The following is a 17222-nucleotide window of genomic DNA, read 5'->3' as shown; positions in this document are numbered from 1 at the left end:
ATAACAAACTAGACTCATAACAAACTACTCATAGACCCATAACAAACTAGACTCATAACAAACTAGACTCATAAACTAGACTCATAGACCCATAACAAACTAGACTCATAGACCCATAACAAACTAGACTCATAACAAACTAGACTCATAGACCCAAAACAAACTAGACTCATAGACCCATAACAAACTAGACTCATAGACCCATAACAAACTAGACTCATAGACCCATAACAAACTAGACTCATAGACCCATAACAAACCAGACTCATAGACCCATAACAAACTAGACTCATAGACCCATAATAAACTAGACTCATAGACCCATGACAAATGGACACATTCAAACATGCTACACCAGGAACACCACTCTGGCTGCATGCACATAGAAAACCATGCCGGAGCGAAGTGGCAACTCAAAATAACAATCCAGCTTGAATCACAAGCTGAGGAGAAAAGCACTGTGAGGGAAAAGCTGCTGAAAACAAAGCAGCAGAGCAAAGGGCCAGCGGGGTGGGGGTGGCGCTGGTACCTTTGAAATGGGAAGGTGGGAGGAGTTGCTGGACCAGCTCTGACATGGTACCTGCACCACAACAGGGAGACAAAGAGGAAATGGCCGCCGCACTCACAGAACTATCTTCTTAAAGGGACTTGTTGTGAAACTGCCTTTTCCCGTGTGTTGCATTGTTCTTACAGAATGAGGGGTTGTCTCAACACTGAGAACATGTTAAATATGTACATTGCTCTTACATAATGAGGGGTTGTCTCAACACTGAGAACGTATTAAATATGTACATTGTTTTTACAGAATGAGGGGTTGTCTCAACACTGAGAACGTGTTAAATATGTACATTGTTCTTACATAATGAGGGGTTGTCTCAACACTGAGAATGTGTTAAATATGTACATTGTTCTTACATAATGAGGGGTGGTCTCAACACTGAGAACATGTGCATTGTGCCTTTTCTGCAGTTCAGCTGTGACAAGAACCCTCCCTCTTGAAACAAGCCATTCAGAATTGCAGCTACAATCACTGTAGTTAATAACATGCATGTATGTGCGTGTGAAGATATCTTGAGAAAATGCGCATGTACAAGATGGCGGTTTGCGTGTAAATCTTTCTACCTAAATTTGAACCTAAAATATGATTCTGACAACATACTTAATGGTAATATCGCTGTGCTATTGCTGTATCTTGAGTCATATTTGATCTGCTACATTTAGTCAGTTGGATCTGAATTTTGTTTGAGGTTACAGTCTAGATGGAGCATGAGCGTCTCGCTCGTTATAGACACAGAAACAGCCCATTGAGAACAGGACTGAAACAGAGATATACAGGCTGATAGAACAGGACTGAAACAAAGAGGTATAGAGGCTGATAGAACAGGACTGAAACAGAGAGGTATAGAGGCTGATAGAACAGGACTGAAACAGAGGTATACAGGCTGATAGAACAGGACTGAAACAGAGAGGTATAGAGGCTGATAGAACAGAACTGAAACAAAGAGGTATAGAGGCTGATAGAACAGGACTGAAACAGAGAAGTATAGAGGCTGATATAACAGGACTGAAACAGAGAGGTATAGAGGCTGATAGAACAGGACTGAAACAGAGAAGTATAGAGGCTGATAGAACAGGACTGAAACAGAGAGGTATACAGGCTGATAGAACAGGACTGAAACAGAGAGGTATAGAGGCTGATAGAACAGGACTGAAACAGAGGTATAGAGGCTGATAGAACAGGACTGAAACAGAGAGGTATAGAGGCTGATAGAACAGGACTGAAACAGAGAGGTATAGAGGCTGATAGAACAGGACTGAAACAGAGAAGTATAGAGGCTGATAGAACAGGACTGAAACAAAGAGGTATACAGGCTGATAGAACAGGACTGAAACAGAGAGGTATAGAGGCTGATAGAACAAGACTGAAACAGAGAGGTATAGAGGCTGATAGAACAAGACTGAAACAGAGAGGTATAGAGGCTGATAGAACAGGACTGAAACAGAGAGGTATAGAGGCTGATAGAACAGGACTGAAACAGAGAGGTATAGAGGCTGATAGAACAGGACTGAAACAGAGAGGTATAGAGGCTGATAGAACAGGACTGAAACAGAGAGGTATAGAGGCTGATAGAACAGGACTGAAACAGAGAAGTATAGAGGCTGATAGAACAGGACTGAAACAAAGAGGTATACAGGCTGATAGAACAGGACTGAAACAGAGAGGTATAGAGGCTGATAGAACAGGACTGAAACAAAGAGGTATACAGGCTGATAGAACAGGACTGAAACAGAGAGGTATAGAGGCTGATAGAACAAGACTGAAACAGAGAGGTATAGAGGCTGATAGAACAGGACTGAAACAGAGAGGTATAGAGGCTGATAGAACAGGACTGAAACAGAGAGGTATTACAGCAGCCACCCTGGGAACCACTGCACTAGACTTTGTATTTACTGTGATTCTGTAAAACGTTTGTTTACCTTGGTGAATGATGTTTGCAAACACTGGAGAAATATAGACTAAATGATTCAGCCATATTTCTTACTTACCTACGTCAACTCAAGACACCAACAAACTGAACAAGCTGGTGAGGAAGTCTAGCTCTGTGGTGGGAGTCAAACTGGTCAGACTAGAGGTGGTGGCAGAGGGGAGGATGAGAAGGAAGCTGGCCAGTGGCCACTATTCCTGGAGAACCCCTCCCACCCCCTCTATGAGGAGCTAGCCAAGATGTGAAGCACGTTCAGTGACAGACTCATACCCCACTAACCGCCTCAGTCAGTCCTTCATGCCAGTGGTCATCAGGCTCCACAACCGTGGACATGGACTCCTGCCAGCAGCTGGAGAGCTAAGGGCCGCAGAACTCGAGAACTACTAGGAATGTCTGACCAGTGCCACTCAAACCTGCACGGACTACAACGTATGACGTATATCTTGCCATTTAGGGTACCTTGTGTATACTGCACCTTATATTGTAACGTACAATATAACCGATAGGGCATACAGACCCTCATGTGCACCTTTGTCTACATCGTTTATTTTTCTCATATATTTATATTCAGAGTTAATTATATAGCTTACACTTTTTATTTCTCAAATTGTTTATATTCAGATCAAATTGTATTGGCTATTAACACACACAGCACTCCACCCCCCCTCCTCCACACACAGCGCTCCACCCCCCCTCCTCCACACACACACACAGCACTGCACCCCCCTCCTCCACACACACAGCACCCCCCCTCCTCCACACACACAGCACTGCACCCCCCTCCTCCACACAGCAATGCACCCCCCCCATCACACGCACAGCACTGTCTGCACCCCCCCCCTCCACACACAGCACTGCACCCCCCTCCTCCACACACAGCACTACACCCCCCTCCTCCACACACAGCACTGCACCCCCTCCTCCACTTTTAACAGAGGTAAGCTGTCCACTCCTGTCAGTATTTAGTTCTAAGGAGAGGTTCCACTCCTGTCAGTATTTAGTTCTAAGGAGAGGTTCCACTGCTGTCAGTATTTAGTTTTAAGGAGAGGTTCCACTCCTGTCAGCATTTAGTTTTAAGGAGAGGTTCCACTCCTGTCAGTATTTCATTTTAGTTCCACAGACAGTAGACACGCTGACAGTATTTAGTTTGAATTGAGAGGTTCCACTCCAGTCAGTATTTAGTTTGAATTGAGACAGTAGGAACGCTTACAGTATTTAGTTTGAATTGAGACAGTAGGAACGCTGACAGTATTTAGTTTGAATTGAGACAGTAGGAACGCTGACAGTATTTAGTTTGAATTGAGACAGTAGGAACGCTGACAGGAAGATGGAGTAAAGCAGATGCAACCCCACTGCTACAAACACTGGACCCCCCCTCCTCCTCCCCTGTGCTGTCAAATCCTCAAGAGAGATTCTGTATGAACAGCTCTAATCACATATTCACATATTCAACCTCTCACTATCCTTGTCAAAAATCTGCGCTGGCAAGAGGAGTGCAGCTACTGTAGCAATCATTATTGCAGCAAAACGCTGGAAGGCATGTCCTAAATTGGCTGGTGCAGGAATACATCTTCCAGCACGCCAACAACACACCTGACATGATTATCTCACACCAGGCAGGGATCACGTCATATCAAATAACTTAAGCACCTTGTTGTGCAGCTCTGCAAATTAATGAGATGGAGCCAGAGGCTTCCCATCACAGCAATCAAGAAGTAGTTACGACTGCATGGAGAATAGATATGAGGCCTGGGGAACAAGCTCTGCACATCAGCCTGAGTGTTTATAGTTTTGACGTGCACCCGAGAGGTTGTGTTAAAGTGAGGCTATAGGAGTGGGAGTTAGCAATCAAGTTAGCAACACAGCTCTTGGTACCACATTATGGCAACACTCTCAAGGCTGAGGGCACTGCAATATAACAATTCTAGTTCTAGCATTTTGAGAATTTAGACAATGGCTATATTACACAGTGTTTTAAACACCCCTCCATAAGTATTTTAAACCCTTACAAGTGTTTCTATATTGAAGAACAATTTGTATAAATGTATTTTTTTTTCACCAAATTGTTCATAAACGACTGAAAATGGCCTAGCAGCATCTCTACACCTTTACCCTCATTGATCTATGAATATACAAATTGACAACAAGTACTTATTTTATATATCCTCATGTAATCAACCAGTTCTATTTTGTTATACACTCTTCTTAAGTTAAGTTCTTTGTGAGCTAAATTACACCATGTTGTGATTTTGAACTCCAATCACAACATGGCGCTCCACCATGCAAACCTCATCTAGAGGTTCCATACAGAACCTAGTGATTCCTCAGTGGAATCTCACCTGGAGGTTCCATACAGAACCTAATGATTCCTCACTGATTAAAAAAGCGATAATATGTAATTGTGGCCCCTGATGACCGTGAGTGAGTATATTTTCTCTTTCGCATCGGCCTGCTTTGTTTTTCTGCATGAATTCTTGGTTTCTTGGTCAGGCAGCTATGTCTTTGCATTCTATTGTTGCAGAAAATACCCCACATTCTGAACATGAAGAAAGAATTGCATCTCATTGGTTCCAGGGGTACGTCTGGTATCACACACACCAGACCATTTGAGGCTAGAACAGTGAAGCACCAGCGGTCTCCATTTGTTCTGTATATACGCTCCAGATACACTCAGATTCAGATACTGGTCTTTATCACAAACGGTTCGAAAGATATTTAATGTTTTGCAAAACATGTCTAGTGTTGCATGCTTTACATTGTATATGAATCAGGAGATTCTCCTCTCTCCGTCAAAAAAGTGTATCTCTCCATCGCCCACAGGCTGAGTGGCAGTGAGTGGAAGTAATGCATAGACTCTTGAAATATCTAGATTGGTTGTTTTCTTTTAGAATGCAGACTGCATCTAATCCGCTGTATCTATCTATCTATCTATCTATCTATCTATCTATCTATCTATCTATCTATCTATCTATCTATCGTATATCTGTCACTATAGCCAAAATAAATGCTATAAATGGTCACGTGGGCTGGGAGAACCAATGGAAAATTCCTATCGTTCCTCAATAATAGCGCCCCGCTGGTTGCGCGTAACGGAGGATAGAGAGAGTCGCTTGTCCCTGGTTTTATAATAAAATGGCAAAAAGACAAAGAGGTATAATATTCAACAAGCATTGGAACTTGTTGTGGATGTTGATCCAGATAATATAGTAAATGAAAAGGACCCCGAACCAGAATGCTGGGACAGTGATGATGACAATCATAGTGAAGGATTTGATACATTTGAAGTGGTCTGACAACTATTGTTACAACTGCAATTTATAGTGCAGCTTGAATGAAAATCACCTGTTGTTGATTCATGAACTATTTGGATAAGATGGGGGAGGGTACATTGCAGGGATATATTAGTCCAAATATGAAGGCAAGCCCAAAATGTATGTACTTTCACATTATCTGCTCAAAAACGCCCAGAACAATATGCAAATAAATGTCCGTCACTCACTGAGGAAAATATGTATTTGCACCATATTCCACATGGAGGTTCAAAACACCTAAATAGAACTTTCCATGTTGAAAAAAAATTATAATAATAATTCCCTGGTAAACTATTCACTCAAACATTCACACACCGATGGTGGAGGCAACCATGCAAGGTGCCAACCTGCTCATCGGGAGCAATTAGGGGTTAAGTGTCTTGCTCAAGGACACTTTGACACGCTGCCCGGGAGGAGCCATCCTAGGAGGGATATGAGGACTGTGTGTAACTAGGAGAGATATGAGGACTGTGTGTAACTGGGAGAGATATCAGGACTGTGTGCAACTAGGATAGATATGAGGACTGTGTGCAACTAGGAGAGATATGAGGACTGTGTGTAACTGGGAGAGATATGAGGACTGTGTGTAACTGGGAGAGATATGAGGACTGTGTGCAACTAGGAGAGATATGAGGACTGTGTGTAACTAGGAGAGATATGAGGACTGTGTGCAACTAGGAGAGATATGAGGACTGTGTGCAACTAGGAGAGATATGAGGACTGTGTGCAACTAGGATAGATATGAGGACTGTGTGCAACTATGAGAGATATGAGGACTGTGTGTAACTAGGAGGGATATGAGGACTGTGTGCAACTAGGAGGGATATGAGGACTGTGTGTAACTAGGAGGGATATGAGGACTGTGTGCAACTATGAGAGATATGAGGACTGTGTGCAACTATGAGAGATATGAGGACTGTGTGCAACTATGAGAGATATGAGGACTGTGTGCATGTGTAACTAGGAGACACAAAATAAAAATAAAAATGGCAACAAAAAGAACATTGATTACCTTTCCCTCCAGTTCCTTGACCCCCAGGTTTATTGTAGAGGTAGATATCACAGTCAGGCAACTCACTGATCACATTGAAGTAATGCTGCAGAGCGATAGAGAGACAGAGAGAGATAGAGAGATAAAGACAGAGAAAGTAGAGAGGAAAAAATCAGCTCCAGTGAAATTAAAAGGAGGGAGTCAGCCGTTTCCGACGATGGCGGCGGGAGGGGCTTTATTACATACATCACAGAGAGGTGTGTCTTGTATGAGGTGTGATGAGGTGTGTCTTGTATGGTTTAGTCTCTGTCTTGTATGAGGTGTGTCTTGTATGGTTTAGTCCAGGGGTGGCCAACCAGTCAGAGACTAAGAGCCACAAAAATTACTGTGGTACCACAAAGAGCCACACCATATACCAGCGTTTCTCAACCTTTTTTTTCAGTCACGGCACCCTTCATGTGTTTATAGGTCTCACCCGCTGGCCTCTGAAGTTGCTAATGTCTTTTTTATTTGGGCCTCACAGGGTTAAAAGTACCCTGTAAGACCCACGGTTGCAAAATTACAAAATCACTTTTAGCCATTTAAAAAAAATAATGTTTATTTAAAAAAATTTAAGCACATGTATAGTCAATTGGTCCTGTTGTTCAGCCTCACAATGCTATTTGATAGTAAATATGTTTATATGTCCCACCCTCTGGCCTCTGAAGTTGCTAATGTCTTTTTAATTTGGGCCTCACAGGGTTAACCTCTTAAGCCCTAGATATACAGTAAACGTGTATATTTTCAGCATTACGTTTGTTTACCAATTATTTTAACTGTTATTAGTGAAATATAAGATTATAGAAATCTCAGGGCATTGAGTCGGAAACCGGCGCATATTGACAGGAGGAAGTGGAGCAGCCAAAAGTGAGTGTAGTCTTTTGAAGGAAGAGACTCAGGGCTTTCAAATTTCGAAAAACTACCCTACCCAGCTCACACCAGCCCGTCAAATCATCTGACTTCTGGATTTACTTTTTTATTTCTCTTATTTTTTGGGATTATATCCCACAAACCTGAACGTTATTGCCATAAAACAGAACGTAGTTAGTTTCTCTATCTTTCTGTGAACGTCTTTCAAAAAACGGTGTTGCAATATGATGAAAAATGGTGGAGAAATTTACATTATAAAAAAGATGGCAGAATTCAGTACTGTATCTACAAAACATTCTGTTTAATCATCCTCCCTTTATTCATTTGCTTAGACTTTTCAGGTCTGGTACATTTTAGCATGGTGTTATTCACAGTCAAAGATAATTTTTATTTTTTTTAATATAATTGATATTCTCCTTTGGTTCATTACAATTTACTCAAGCCTAGTAACAGACACACTATTTCTGACACTGTCCCTAGATTCAGATACCAAGAACATGCAAATGGACCATTAAAAAAAAAATTGTAAATGTTTATTCTACGTCCTTATGGAATGAGTGAAAAAAAAAGTTAAAACGTTTTTTTTTAAATAGTAAAAAAATAAAATATATATATTATTAATTGATTTTTTGTATTTGTATTTTTTTTATGGATGAAAGAGCCGCACATTGACGGGCAAAGAGCTGCATGTGGCTCGCGAGCCGCGGGTTGGCCACCCCTGGTTTAGTCTGTATTGTATGAGGTGTGTCTTGTATGGTTTAGTCTGTATTGTATGAGGTGTGTCTTGTATGGTTTAGTCTCTGTCACACTGTCAGCTATATACTGTACTGTGGACCTGCCAGCTATATACTGTACTGTGGACCTGTCAGCTATATACTGTACAGGTAATACCTTAACCTGTTAAGCTGTACCCTGCTGTCCTCGTCATAAATCGATCAATACAATGTAGCCAAGAGTAAAGACCCTAACCATGTCAAAACAGCAGTCAAAGTGTATATTTTCAGCACTACGTTTGTTTACCAATGATTTAATTTTCTTTTCGAAATTAAGAGTTTCTCTGAATAAATCCAAATTTAACACTGCCATTGGAAAGAGGATATTTGGCCATATCCATAGATGTATGACTTGGCCATAAAAAGGTCATTTATAGGCCTGATATTCTATATTCAAATTACATTATAATTCAAATTGCATGTGTCTGGATTGGCAAAATTCTGTACTGCAGCTACAAAAAATGCTGTAAATAATCTCCCCTTTATTCACTTACATTTTTTGTACACTTGATCTCAAGAAGGTGCCGAATGAGCGGACACAATTCCTCCGACCTCAATGTTAGCATGGTGTTATCCTCTTAACAGGCGCCCCCAAAATGGGCCATTTTAGTTTTTGAGGACTGCATACTTTATTTGCAAACCAAAACACTATACTTTATACTTATAGCATATGCATGAGCCTGGTCTCTTTTGAAAGATGACATTCTGAAGTTTCTGATACAATAAAGATAATTCACTTTTAGTGCTAATGAAATAGTGTAACATACACTCATTGGCTACAACCCTGTCCAATAATTTTCGAGATCACCAAATGATTGACGGAGCTAGAGCCCCGGGAGTCGGTGTTGTATTTGGCTATCGACAGGCAACAAATAGGGCTTTAATTCGATATACGGTATATATTGTATTAAAAAATATGCACACCCGAGCCGCTAGAGGTCACCAAAGTGCAGGTGGGCAAATCGTCCTCAAGATCACAGAGATGCAAAGACAAATTTTTATTTATATTCTCCTTTGTTTTATTATAATTCACTCAAGCATAGTAACAGACACACTATTTCTGACACTCGGAATACATTCCCTGAGGTCCATAGATGTTCCTAGATACCAGGAACATGCAAATTGACCTTGTAGAAGAGGAGCAATCTTCCATTTACTTGGGCATGTACTTTTAGGCAGTGTTTCTGAAAATATGGCTGCAGCTTAAGAGGGTAAAGTGGTAGAATACCTTAAAGTGGTGAGCTGTGTTGCTGTCAGTGTACTTGGGGACGTGCAGGAAGATGAACAGGTTCTGTCGGAGGTAGTGGGCCACAGCAGGGAGCCACAGCAGACACGACTGGGGAAGGAGGAACTCCATCACCTCCGTGGCAGGAGAGCCTGATGGCTGGATGAACTGGAAGGAAGAGAGAGATACACGTAAACATGTAGTAACGTGTAACGCTCTGCATAGTGTGACATACAGGCATAGAGACAGCTCTGTGTAGGAGTGTGTTTCAGGCTGTGTGACGTACAGGCGTAGAGGCAGCTCTGTGTAGGAGTGTGTTTCAGGCTGTGACGTACAGGCGTAGAGGCAGCTCTGTGTAGGAGTGTGTTTCAGGCTGTGTGACGTACAGGCAGCTCTGCATACGAGTGTGTTTCAGGCTGTGACGTACAGGCGTAGAGGCAGCTCTGTGTAGGAGTGTGTTTCAGGCTGTGTGACGTACAGGCAGCTCTGCATACGAGTGTGTTTCAGGCTGTGTGACATACAGGCGTAGAGGCAGCTCTGTGTAGGAGTGTGTTTCAGGCTGTGACGTACAGGCAGCTCTGCATACGAGTGTGTTTCAGGCTGTGACGTACAGGCGTAGAGACAGCTCTGTGTAGGAGTGTGTTTCAGGCTGTGTGACGTACAGGCGTAGAGACAGCTCTGTGTAGGAGTGTGTTTCAGGCTGTGTGACGTACAGGCGTAGAGACAGCTCTGTGTAGGAGTGTGTTTCAGGCTGTGTGACGTACAGGCAGCTCTGCATACGAGTGTGTTTCAGGCTGTGTGACGTACAGGCGTAGAGGCAGCTCTGTGTAGGAGTGTGTTTCAGGCTGTGTGACAAACGGGTGTAGAGGCAGCTCTGAGTAGGAGTGTGTTTCAGGCTGTGTGACAAACAGGTGTAGAGGCAGCTCTGAGTAGGAGTGTGTTTCAGGCTGTGTGTTTCAGGCTGTGTGACATACAGGCGTAGAGGCAGCTCTGAGTAGGAGTGTGTTTCAGGCTGTGTGACAAACAGGCTGATGTTGATCGATAGAGTCCTTTCTCAGCACAATCCATGCTGTTCCATATACTAGCTGTGGCTAGTTAGCTACAAACCAACGCAAAGTCAATGTGGTCAAGCTCCTGTCTGTACAAGCTGACTGAAGACAAGTGAAATCTACTTTATGAGCACTGGAGTACATTAACTCATTGAGCGCCAAACACAAGATATCTCGTTTCTGAGAGCCAACGCTTGAGCGCCGTAAACGAGATATCTTATTCTAAACACTCGCACGGGCCTGTGTGAGCGTGGTTGGAACCTGCAATGACGATTGAATCCCGACAGGTGGCAGTATCGCCTACCTTATGAACTGCATGGGCCAGTTCAGTGAGAGCAATGATTACTAGGGATCACCAGGGCAGCAGTGGCATGGCACCAGTGAGCAAACTACAGCAATCTAACGTTCGATAATGGCGATCGCCTAGAGCGAACTATTGGATATTATGAAGAAGACAAAACGGATTATATGGATGATTATGGATGATAAGATGCATTTCCACCAGACTATGTTGGACTCAGCACTTCTGGTAAATCATAAAAATACTATAGTCAAACCGGCCGATGAGGAAACCTATTCGGCTCTGTGGTATAGTCTGGCCCGAGCAGACTGTAGAAGAAGAAGACAACGGATGAGGGCCACCTAACGTTATATGTATTGATCCTGTTCTGATTCAAGACACTTAATAATAATACATTTATTTTATATAGCGCCTTACATAAGGCATCTCAAAGCACTTTACATACATGGCATTATAGCATACAGACAAACACAGTACAGGGACAAACACAGTACATGGACTTTCACAATGACGACATGGTGGGGATAATACAGAGAGAGGGAGACAGCTTAGAGACAAGACAGAGAGAACATTTTTAAATAAATAATAATACTAAAATATAGGTGTGTACAGATGTGAAAATGTAAGTGATGCAAGGGTTGGGGGTCAGGGGTGAGGGTATGCAAGATTGAACAGGTGGGTTTTGAGGTGGGACTTGAATGTTTCTACGGATGGGGCTTCTTTGATGTGTAATGGGAATTGATTCCAGAGTCGGGGAGCAGCGGAGGAGAATGATTTGTTTTCTTAAGGCGGTAGTGTGGTGTGCTCAGAAAGGCTAACACCCCTTCCTGACATAGAGCGACGCGAGTGAGCGAGAAAAAGTGATTAAAATGTATTCGTTTCAATCAGACTATCCTGACCTGCCGCGAGCGACAGTGAACTGAGCAGCGATGTCGCTCACCCCTCAAATATTCGCTCGCTGTGTCTCTAGTTGAGCGATTACGCGGCCGAGTCCCGTCCCCTAAACACTTTTTATTGGTCGAGAATCGCAGGCTGCTTTGCCCCCTGTTCCAGGTAACACACACACACACAGACACACTCGGACAAGCGCCGCGTCATATCAGGACAGTGTCGCGCGCGATTTCGTCTCCAGTTCGCTCGCTCGCTGCCTGTCAGGAACCGGTGTAAATTGGATGAGCGGAGTGAGCGGGAGGGAGTGTAGTGTTGAAGGAGGTTGTAGATGTAATCAGGTGCTAGGGAGTGAAGGGCTTTGTAAGTGAAGAGACAGATCTTAAAGTCAATCCTATACTTGACATGGAGCCAGTGAAGTGAGGAGAGGACAGGTGTGATGTGGGAGAATTTGGTGCAGCGGGTGATGATGCAGGCTGAGGTGTTCTGAACTAGTTGAAGTTTATGGAGGGATTTTGATGTTGAGCCAATGAGTAATGCATTACAGTAATCTAGACGGAAGAAAATAAGGGCAGTAGAGAGAGTGGAGTACCTACTGACAAAGGTAACGTCTATTTTACGTATATTGTACGTAAAACATGCTTTTGTAATGACCACAGCGTCGGAAAATTACACCCCCCCCCCCCCCCCGATGGCTTTGTCAATCAATCAATCAATCAAATGTATTTGTATAGCACGTTTAAACATGACGCTTGTCAACCAAAGTGCTTCACATAGCTAAGCTAAGTACAAAGAAAAGTATAAAATAAACAGAAAAATAAAATAAAATCAACGGATAGACAAAGGAAAAACAGAACAACACGTCAACAAGTACGGCAAGAGTCAAAGTGAGTCAGGGAAGGCCAGGCGATATAGGTGGGTTTTGAGTTTTGATTTAAAAGACTCGATGGAGGGGGCAGATTTAAGTACTGCTTAAAGTCTAAGCTGTAAAGGAATGTGAATCCCTATCCACATTCAAAACCGCTCTTAAAGAGCACCTACGGGAGGCTGCAATTCGAAACTGGCCACTGTAAATGTCCAAACCCCCCACCCCCTCCTATTAGACAATCTCCTCCCCACCGCATGTATATATTCTCTCCCAGTCGTATGTAATTTCTCTCCCACCCACCCACCCCCTCCAAATGTACAGTCTCCTCCCCACCGTATGTATATTTCTCTCCCACCCACCCACCCCCTCCTAATGTACAGTCCCCTCCCCATCATATGTATATACTCTGTCAGGATCTATGGGTAACAGTACTGTATATTTGAATACCGTTTATGTCACAAATGTATCAGTACTAAATACCTGTATGTCCCTATGCCATAAATGTCATGTATGTATTGCACATCGTTGCGGGCAAGACCACCCGCATTTCATTGTATACTTGTATGCCGTGACAAATAAAACTCTTGACTTGACTATGTTGTGTATGTCATAAATGTCAATATGAATTGAAAATGGGGGACCCTGATGTAAACCAGACAAACGTCTTTCTCTGGTCTGCATCCCCTTAACAATTGTGTGTATTGAGCAGTACTGTATTGTACCCATTCTGCAATCTGTTAAATAAAGTTTTCATTCATTCATTCATTCATTCATTCATTCATTCACAGTTCAGTACTGCTTAATGGTCTAACTCCACAGTTCAGTACTGCTTAACGGTCTACCTCCACAGTTCAGTACTGCTTAATGGTCTAACTCCACAGTTCAGTACTGCTTAAAGTCTAACTCCACAGTTCAGTACTGCTTAAAGTCTAACTCCACAGTTCAGTACTGCTTAAAGTCTACCTCCACAGTTCAGTACTGCTTAATGGTCTAACTCCACAGTTCAGTACTGCTTAAAGTCTAACTCCACAGTTCAGTACTGCTTAAAGTCTACCTCCACAGTTCAGTACTACACAGTACAGCTACACCATTCACACATTTTCAGCAACTATTTTCTAACATGTATAATGTGTTTAGAAACAAATAGCTTTTCCCCAGACCTTTAATACTATTTTTCAAAGATGTCTGCAATGTGGAGTACAGTCACTATTTATTTTATGAATAGTAATCAAATGACTGCAATCCCATCACAGGAGGAGGAGGTGGGAGGAGAGTGAAGATGTACCTCCACATCAGCGGGGGTCAGTTTGCAGTTCCTGACCAGCATGACAGTGATGATGTCCAGTGTGGTCTCATCCAGACGCTTACGCAGCAGCTTCACCAGCTCGTCTGTGATCTCCGGACCTGTGCAAAGACAACAATACACACGGTCATCTGTGATCTCTGGACCTGTGCAAACACAACAATACACACGGTCATCTGTGATCTCTGGACCTGTGCAAACACAACAATATACACGGTCATCTGTGATCTCTGGACCTGTGCAAACACAACAATACACACGGTCATCTGTGATCTCTGGACCTGTGCAAACACAACAATATACACGGTCATCTGTGATCTCTGGACCTGTGCAAAGACAACAATACACACGGTCAACTGTGATCACCGGACCTGTGCAAAGACAACAATACACACGGCCATCTGTGATCTCTGGACCTGTGCAAAGACAACAATACACACGGCCATCTGTGATCACCGGACCTGTGCAAAGACAACAATCCACACGGTCATCTGTGATCTCTGGACCTGTGCAAAGACAACAATACACACGGCCATCTGTGATCTCTGGACCTGTGCAAACACAACAATACACACGGTCATCTGTGATCTCTGGACCTGTGCAAAGACAACAATACACACGGCCATCTGTGATCACCGGACCTGTGCAAACACAATGTGGTCTGGTCTTCATTCATATATATTGAACTCGTCTTTGATGGGAACAAACAAGACTCGAGCTGGAAAAACTGTTGCTCTTGAGTAAAGTTTATAAATCATCTTTACAACATAAGTATGCACTGCACGGACTGCAACGTATGACGTATATCATGCCAGTTAGGGTACCTTGTGTATACGGCACCTTATGCATACGGTCTACTCAAAGTATATATATTCAGATAAAAAATTTGTATTGCCTATATTCATTGAAATGTATAATATAACCGATAGGGCACACAGACCCAAATTTTCTCATATTTTTTATATTCAAAGTTAATTATATTGTTTACACCGTTTATTTTCTTGTATTTTTATATTCTGATGTGATTTGATATTCAAAGTTAATTATATTGTTTACACCATTTATGTTCTTGTATTTTTATATTCAGATGTGATTTTATTGGTATGTCTTTCTACTATTTCCCTGCCCATACCTGTGCCTCCCCTCCTCCCTCCCCCATGCTGCTATGATGCCAGAATTTCCCAAAGGGGATCAATAAAAGAATATCTTCTCATTCAGTAGCGCATATAGCTTATTAAATCAAATGAGTCAAATGATTATCCGGTATATTTCTGTCCAGCTATAGAGCTCTTTTGTTTCCGTTCTCTGGTTCCCTCACACACTACAGGAGTTTGAATGGTAAATATTCAACATGTTTGACATTCCAGACTGGCTTGCAAATAGATCGTTAGGCTTCAGATTTAATCTGAACACCCTGGACTACAGGGTTCTGACCAGCCTGGAAGCTGCCCAGTCATCATCAAGAGGGACAAATCAGACCTAAGATCAGCCTAATTCTCCTGCAGTCTACAGAGTCCTTAGAGGGAGAGATGGAATGTCTGTTTTATCAAGTGATCGTCTTTCCACAAGTCCTGTAAATTAATCTGTGTCCATTTATCTATTGACGGAACCATCTGTCCATCTGTAATTTTTAAGTACAGTCAGAACACACATATGTTTCAATTGAAAAGAACAGGAGTGACAGATTATTTTGTTATTTTTGTTCTCCAAGCAATGGTTGAGGTATCTCATGTCAACAGTCTTTGATAAATGTATGTAAATCCATGCTTTCTGGTGTGTCTGGAGCCTTGATACACACACACAACACCGTTTCTGTGGTAAACAGAAAGAAGTTCATGAATAAAAGATGTTTTGGAGTTCTACCTACAGAGAAAACAATGAGTCATTCTCTGGGTTGTGTTGTGAGTGTTCAGGCAGACAAGCTGACGTCAGTGAGGAGAGTCTGAGAGGAGCCAGGTGCACCACGACACCAGAGCAACAGTGCCACCATGCAGGCACCGGGAGGTACTGCACACAGACCCTCTCTCACACTAAATGAATCAGCAATTTCATCCGTTTGATCTTCCTTTGATATGTAAATCTAGTTTAAATATACAGACAGAGAGTATACATTTACATTTTGTCATTTAGTTGACGCTCTTATCCAAAGTGACTTACAAGTTTTGTACGACAAGTCAGTAGGAAGGGTACAACTCTATCAGCGGAGTAACAATGTTCATCAAAGTGTTCAGACTTGAGTGCTACAGTGTTGAGTGTATGTTAGTATATTAGGAAGAGTGCATGACAGTAGAGGACAGTAAGAAGGTTAGTGTTTTTTTTTATTACTGTAATTTGTTTCTTAATTTCAGATATTGATTAAAGAAGTGTGTCTTTAGTCGACGGCAAAAAAAAATTATTAACGCTGGACAGACAGACACACAAAAATGATAATGAAGGTAGTTATAATAAATAATGTTAAATATACAGACAGATAGCGGGCGGGGGGTTAAATATACAGACAGAGAGCGGGCGAGGGGTTAAACATACAGAGCGGGCAGGGGTTAAATATACAGACAGAGAGCGGGCGGGGGGTTAAATATACAGACAGAGTGGGCGGGGGGTTAGATATACAGACAGAGTGGGCGGGGGGTTAGATATACAGACAGAGAGTGGGCGGGAGGTTAAATATATATCTCATCACATTATATCTCATCTCATCATATCTCGTAACATCACATTATACAGTATCTCCTCTCATCACATCCCATTATATCTCATCACATCACATCACATTATATCTCATCACATCACATTATATCACATCACATCCCATTATATCTCATCTCATCACATTATATCTAATCTCATCACATCACATTATATCTAGGGATGGGGACCGAATCCGGTATTTTTAAGGGGACCGACCGAATCACGTCGGTACTACCGAGTACCGATTCACGTGAGATCCACTGGTGCCACATTTCGGTACTGTACTTTTTTTTATTATCATTTAAAATATATATATGATAACGTCAACGCTTTGTTTACCGCGAAACGAAACCTATGAAGTGTGCTGCACATTCACGTCAACATTCACGCACACAATACACGCTTACCTAGGATCTGACTTGATTCAACA

General features: G+C 42.3%; 1 protein-coding gene across 1 annotated transcript in view; it reads right to left on the bottom strand.

The window, feature by feature from the left end:
• szt2 (SZT2 subunit of KICSTOR complex) overlaps positions 1-17222 on the bottom strand; it is a gene marked incomplete at its 5' end in the record, with an annotated part of 217160 nt that overhangs the window by 91011 nt on the left and 108927 nt on the right. Inside the window, 4 exon segments of the mRNA XM_084308487.1 lie at positions 530-580; positions 6810-6894; positions 9699-9863; positions 14087-14205. Coding sequence (XP_084164613.1) covers positions 530-580; positions 6810-6894; positions 9699-9863; positions 14087-14205 — 420 coding nt within the window.

Source organism: Notolepis coatsorum (genome assembly GCF_963971535.1).
Source record: "Notolepis coatsorum genome assembly, chromosome: 2".
Classification (NCBI taxonomy): Eukaryota; Metazoa; Chordata; class Actinopteri; order Aulopiformes; family Paralepididae; genus Notolepis; species Notolepis coatsorum.
The sequence above is the reverse complement of the archived record's forward strand: the minus strand, read 5'-3'. Positions and strand labels throughout refer to the sequence as shown.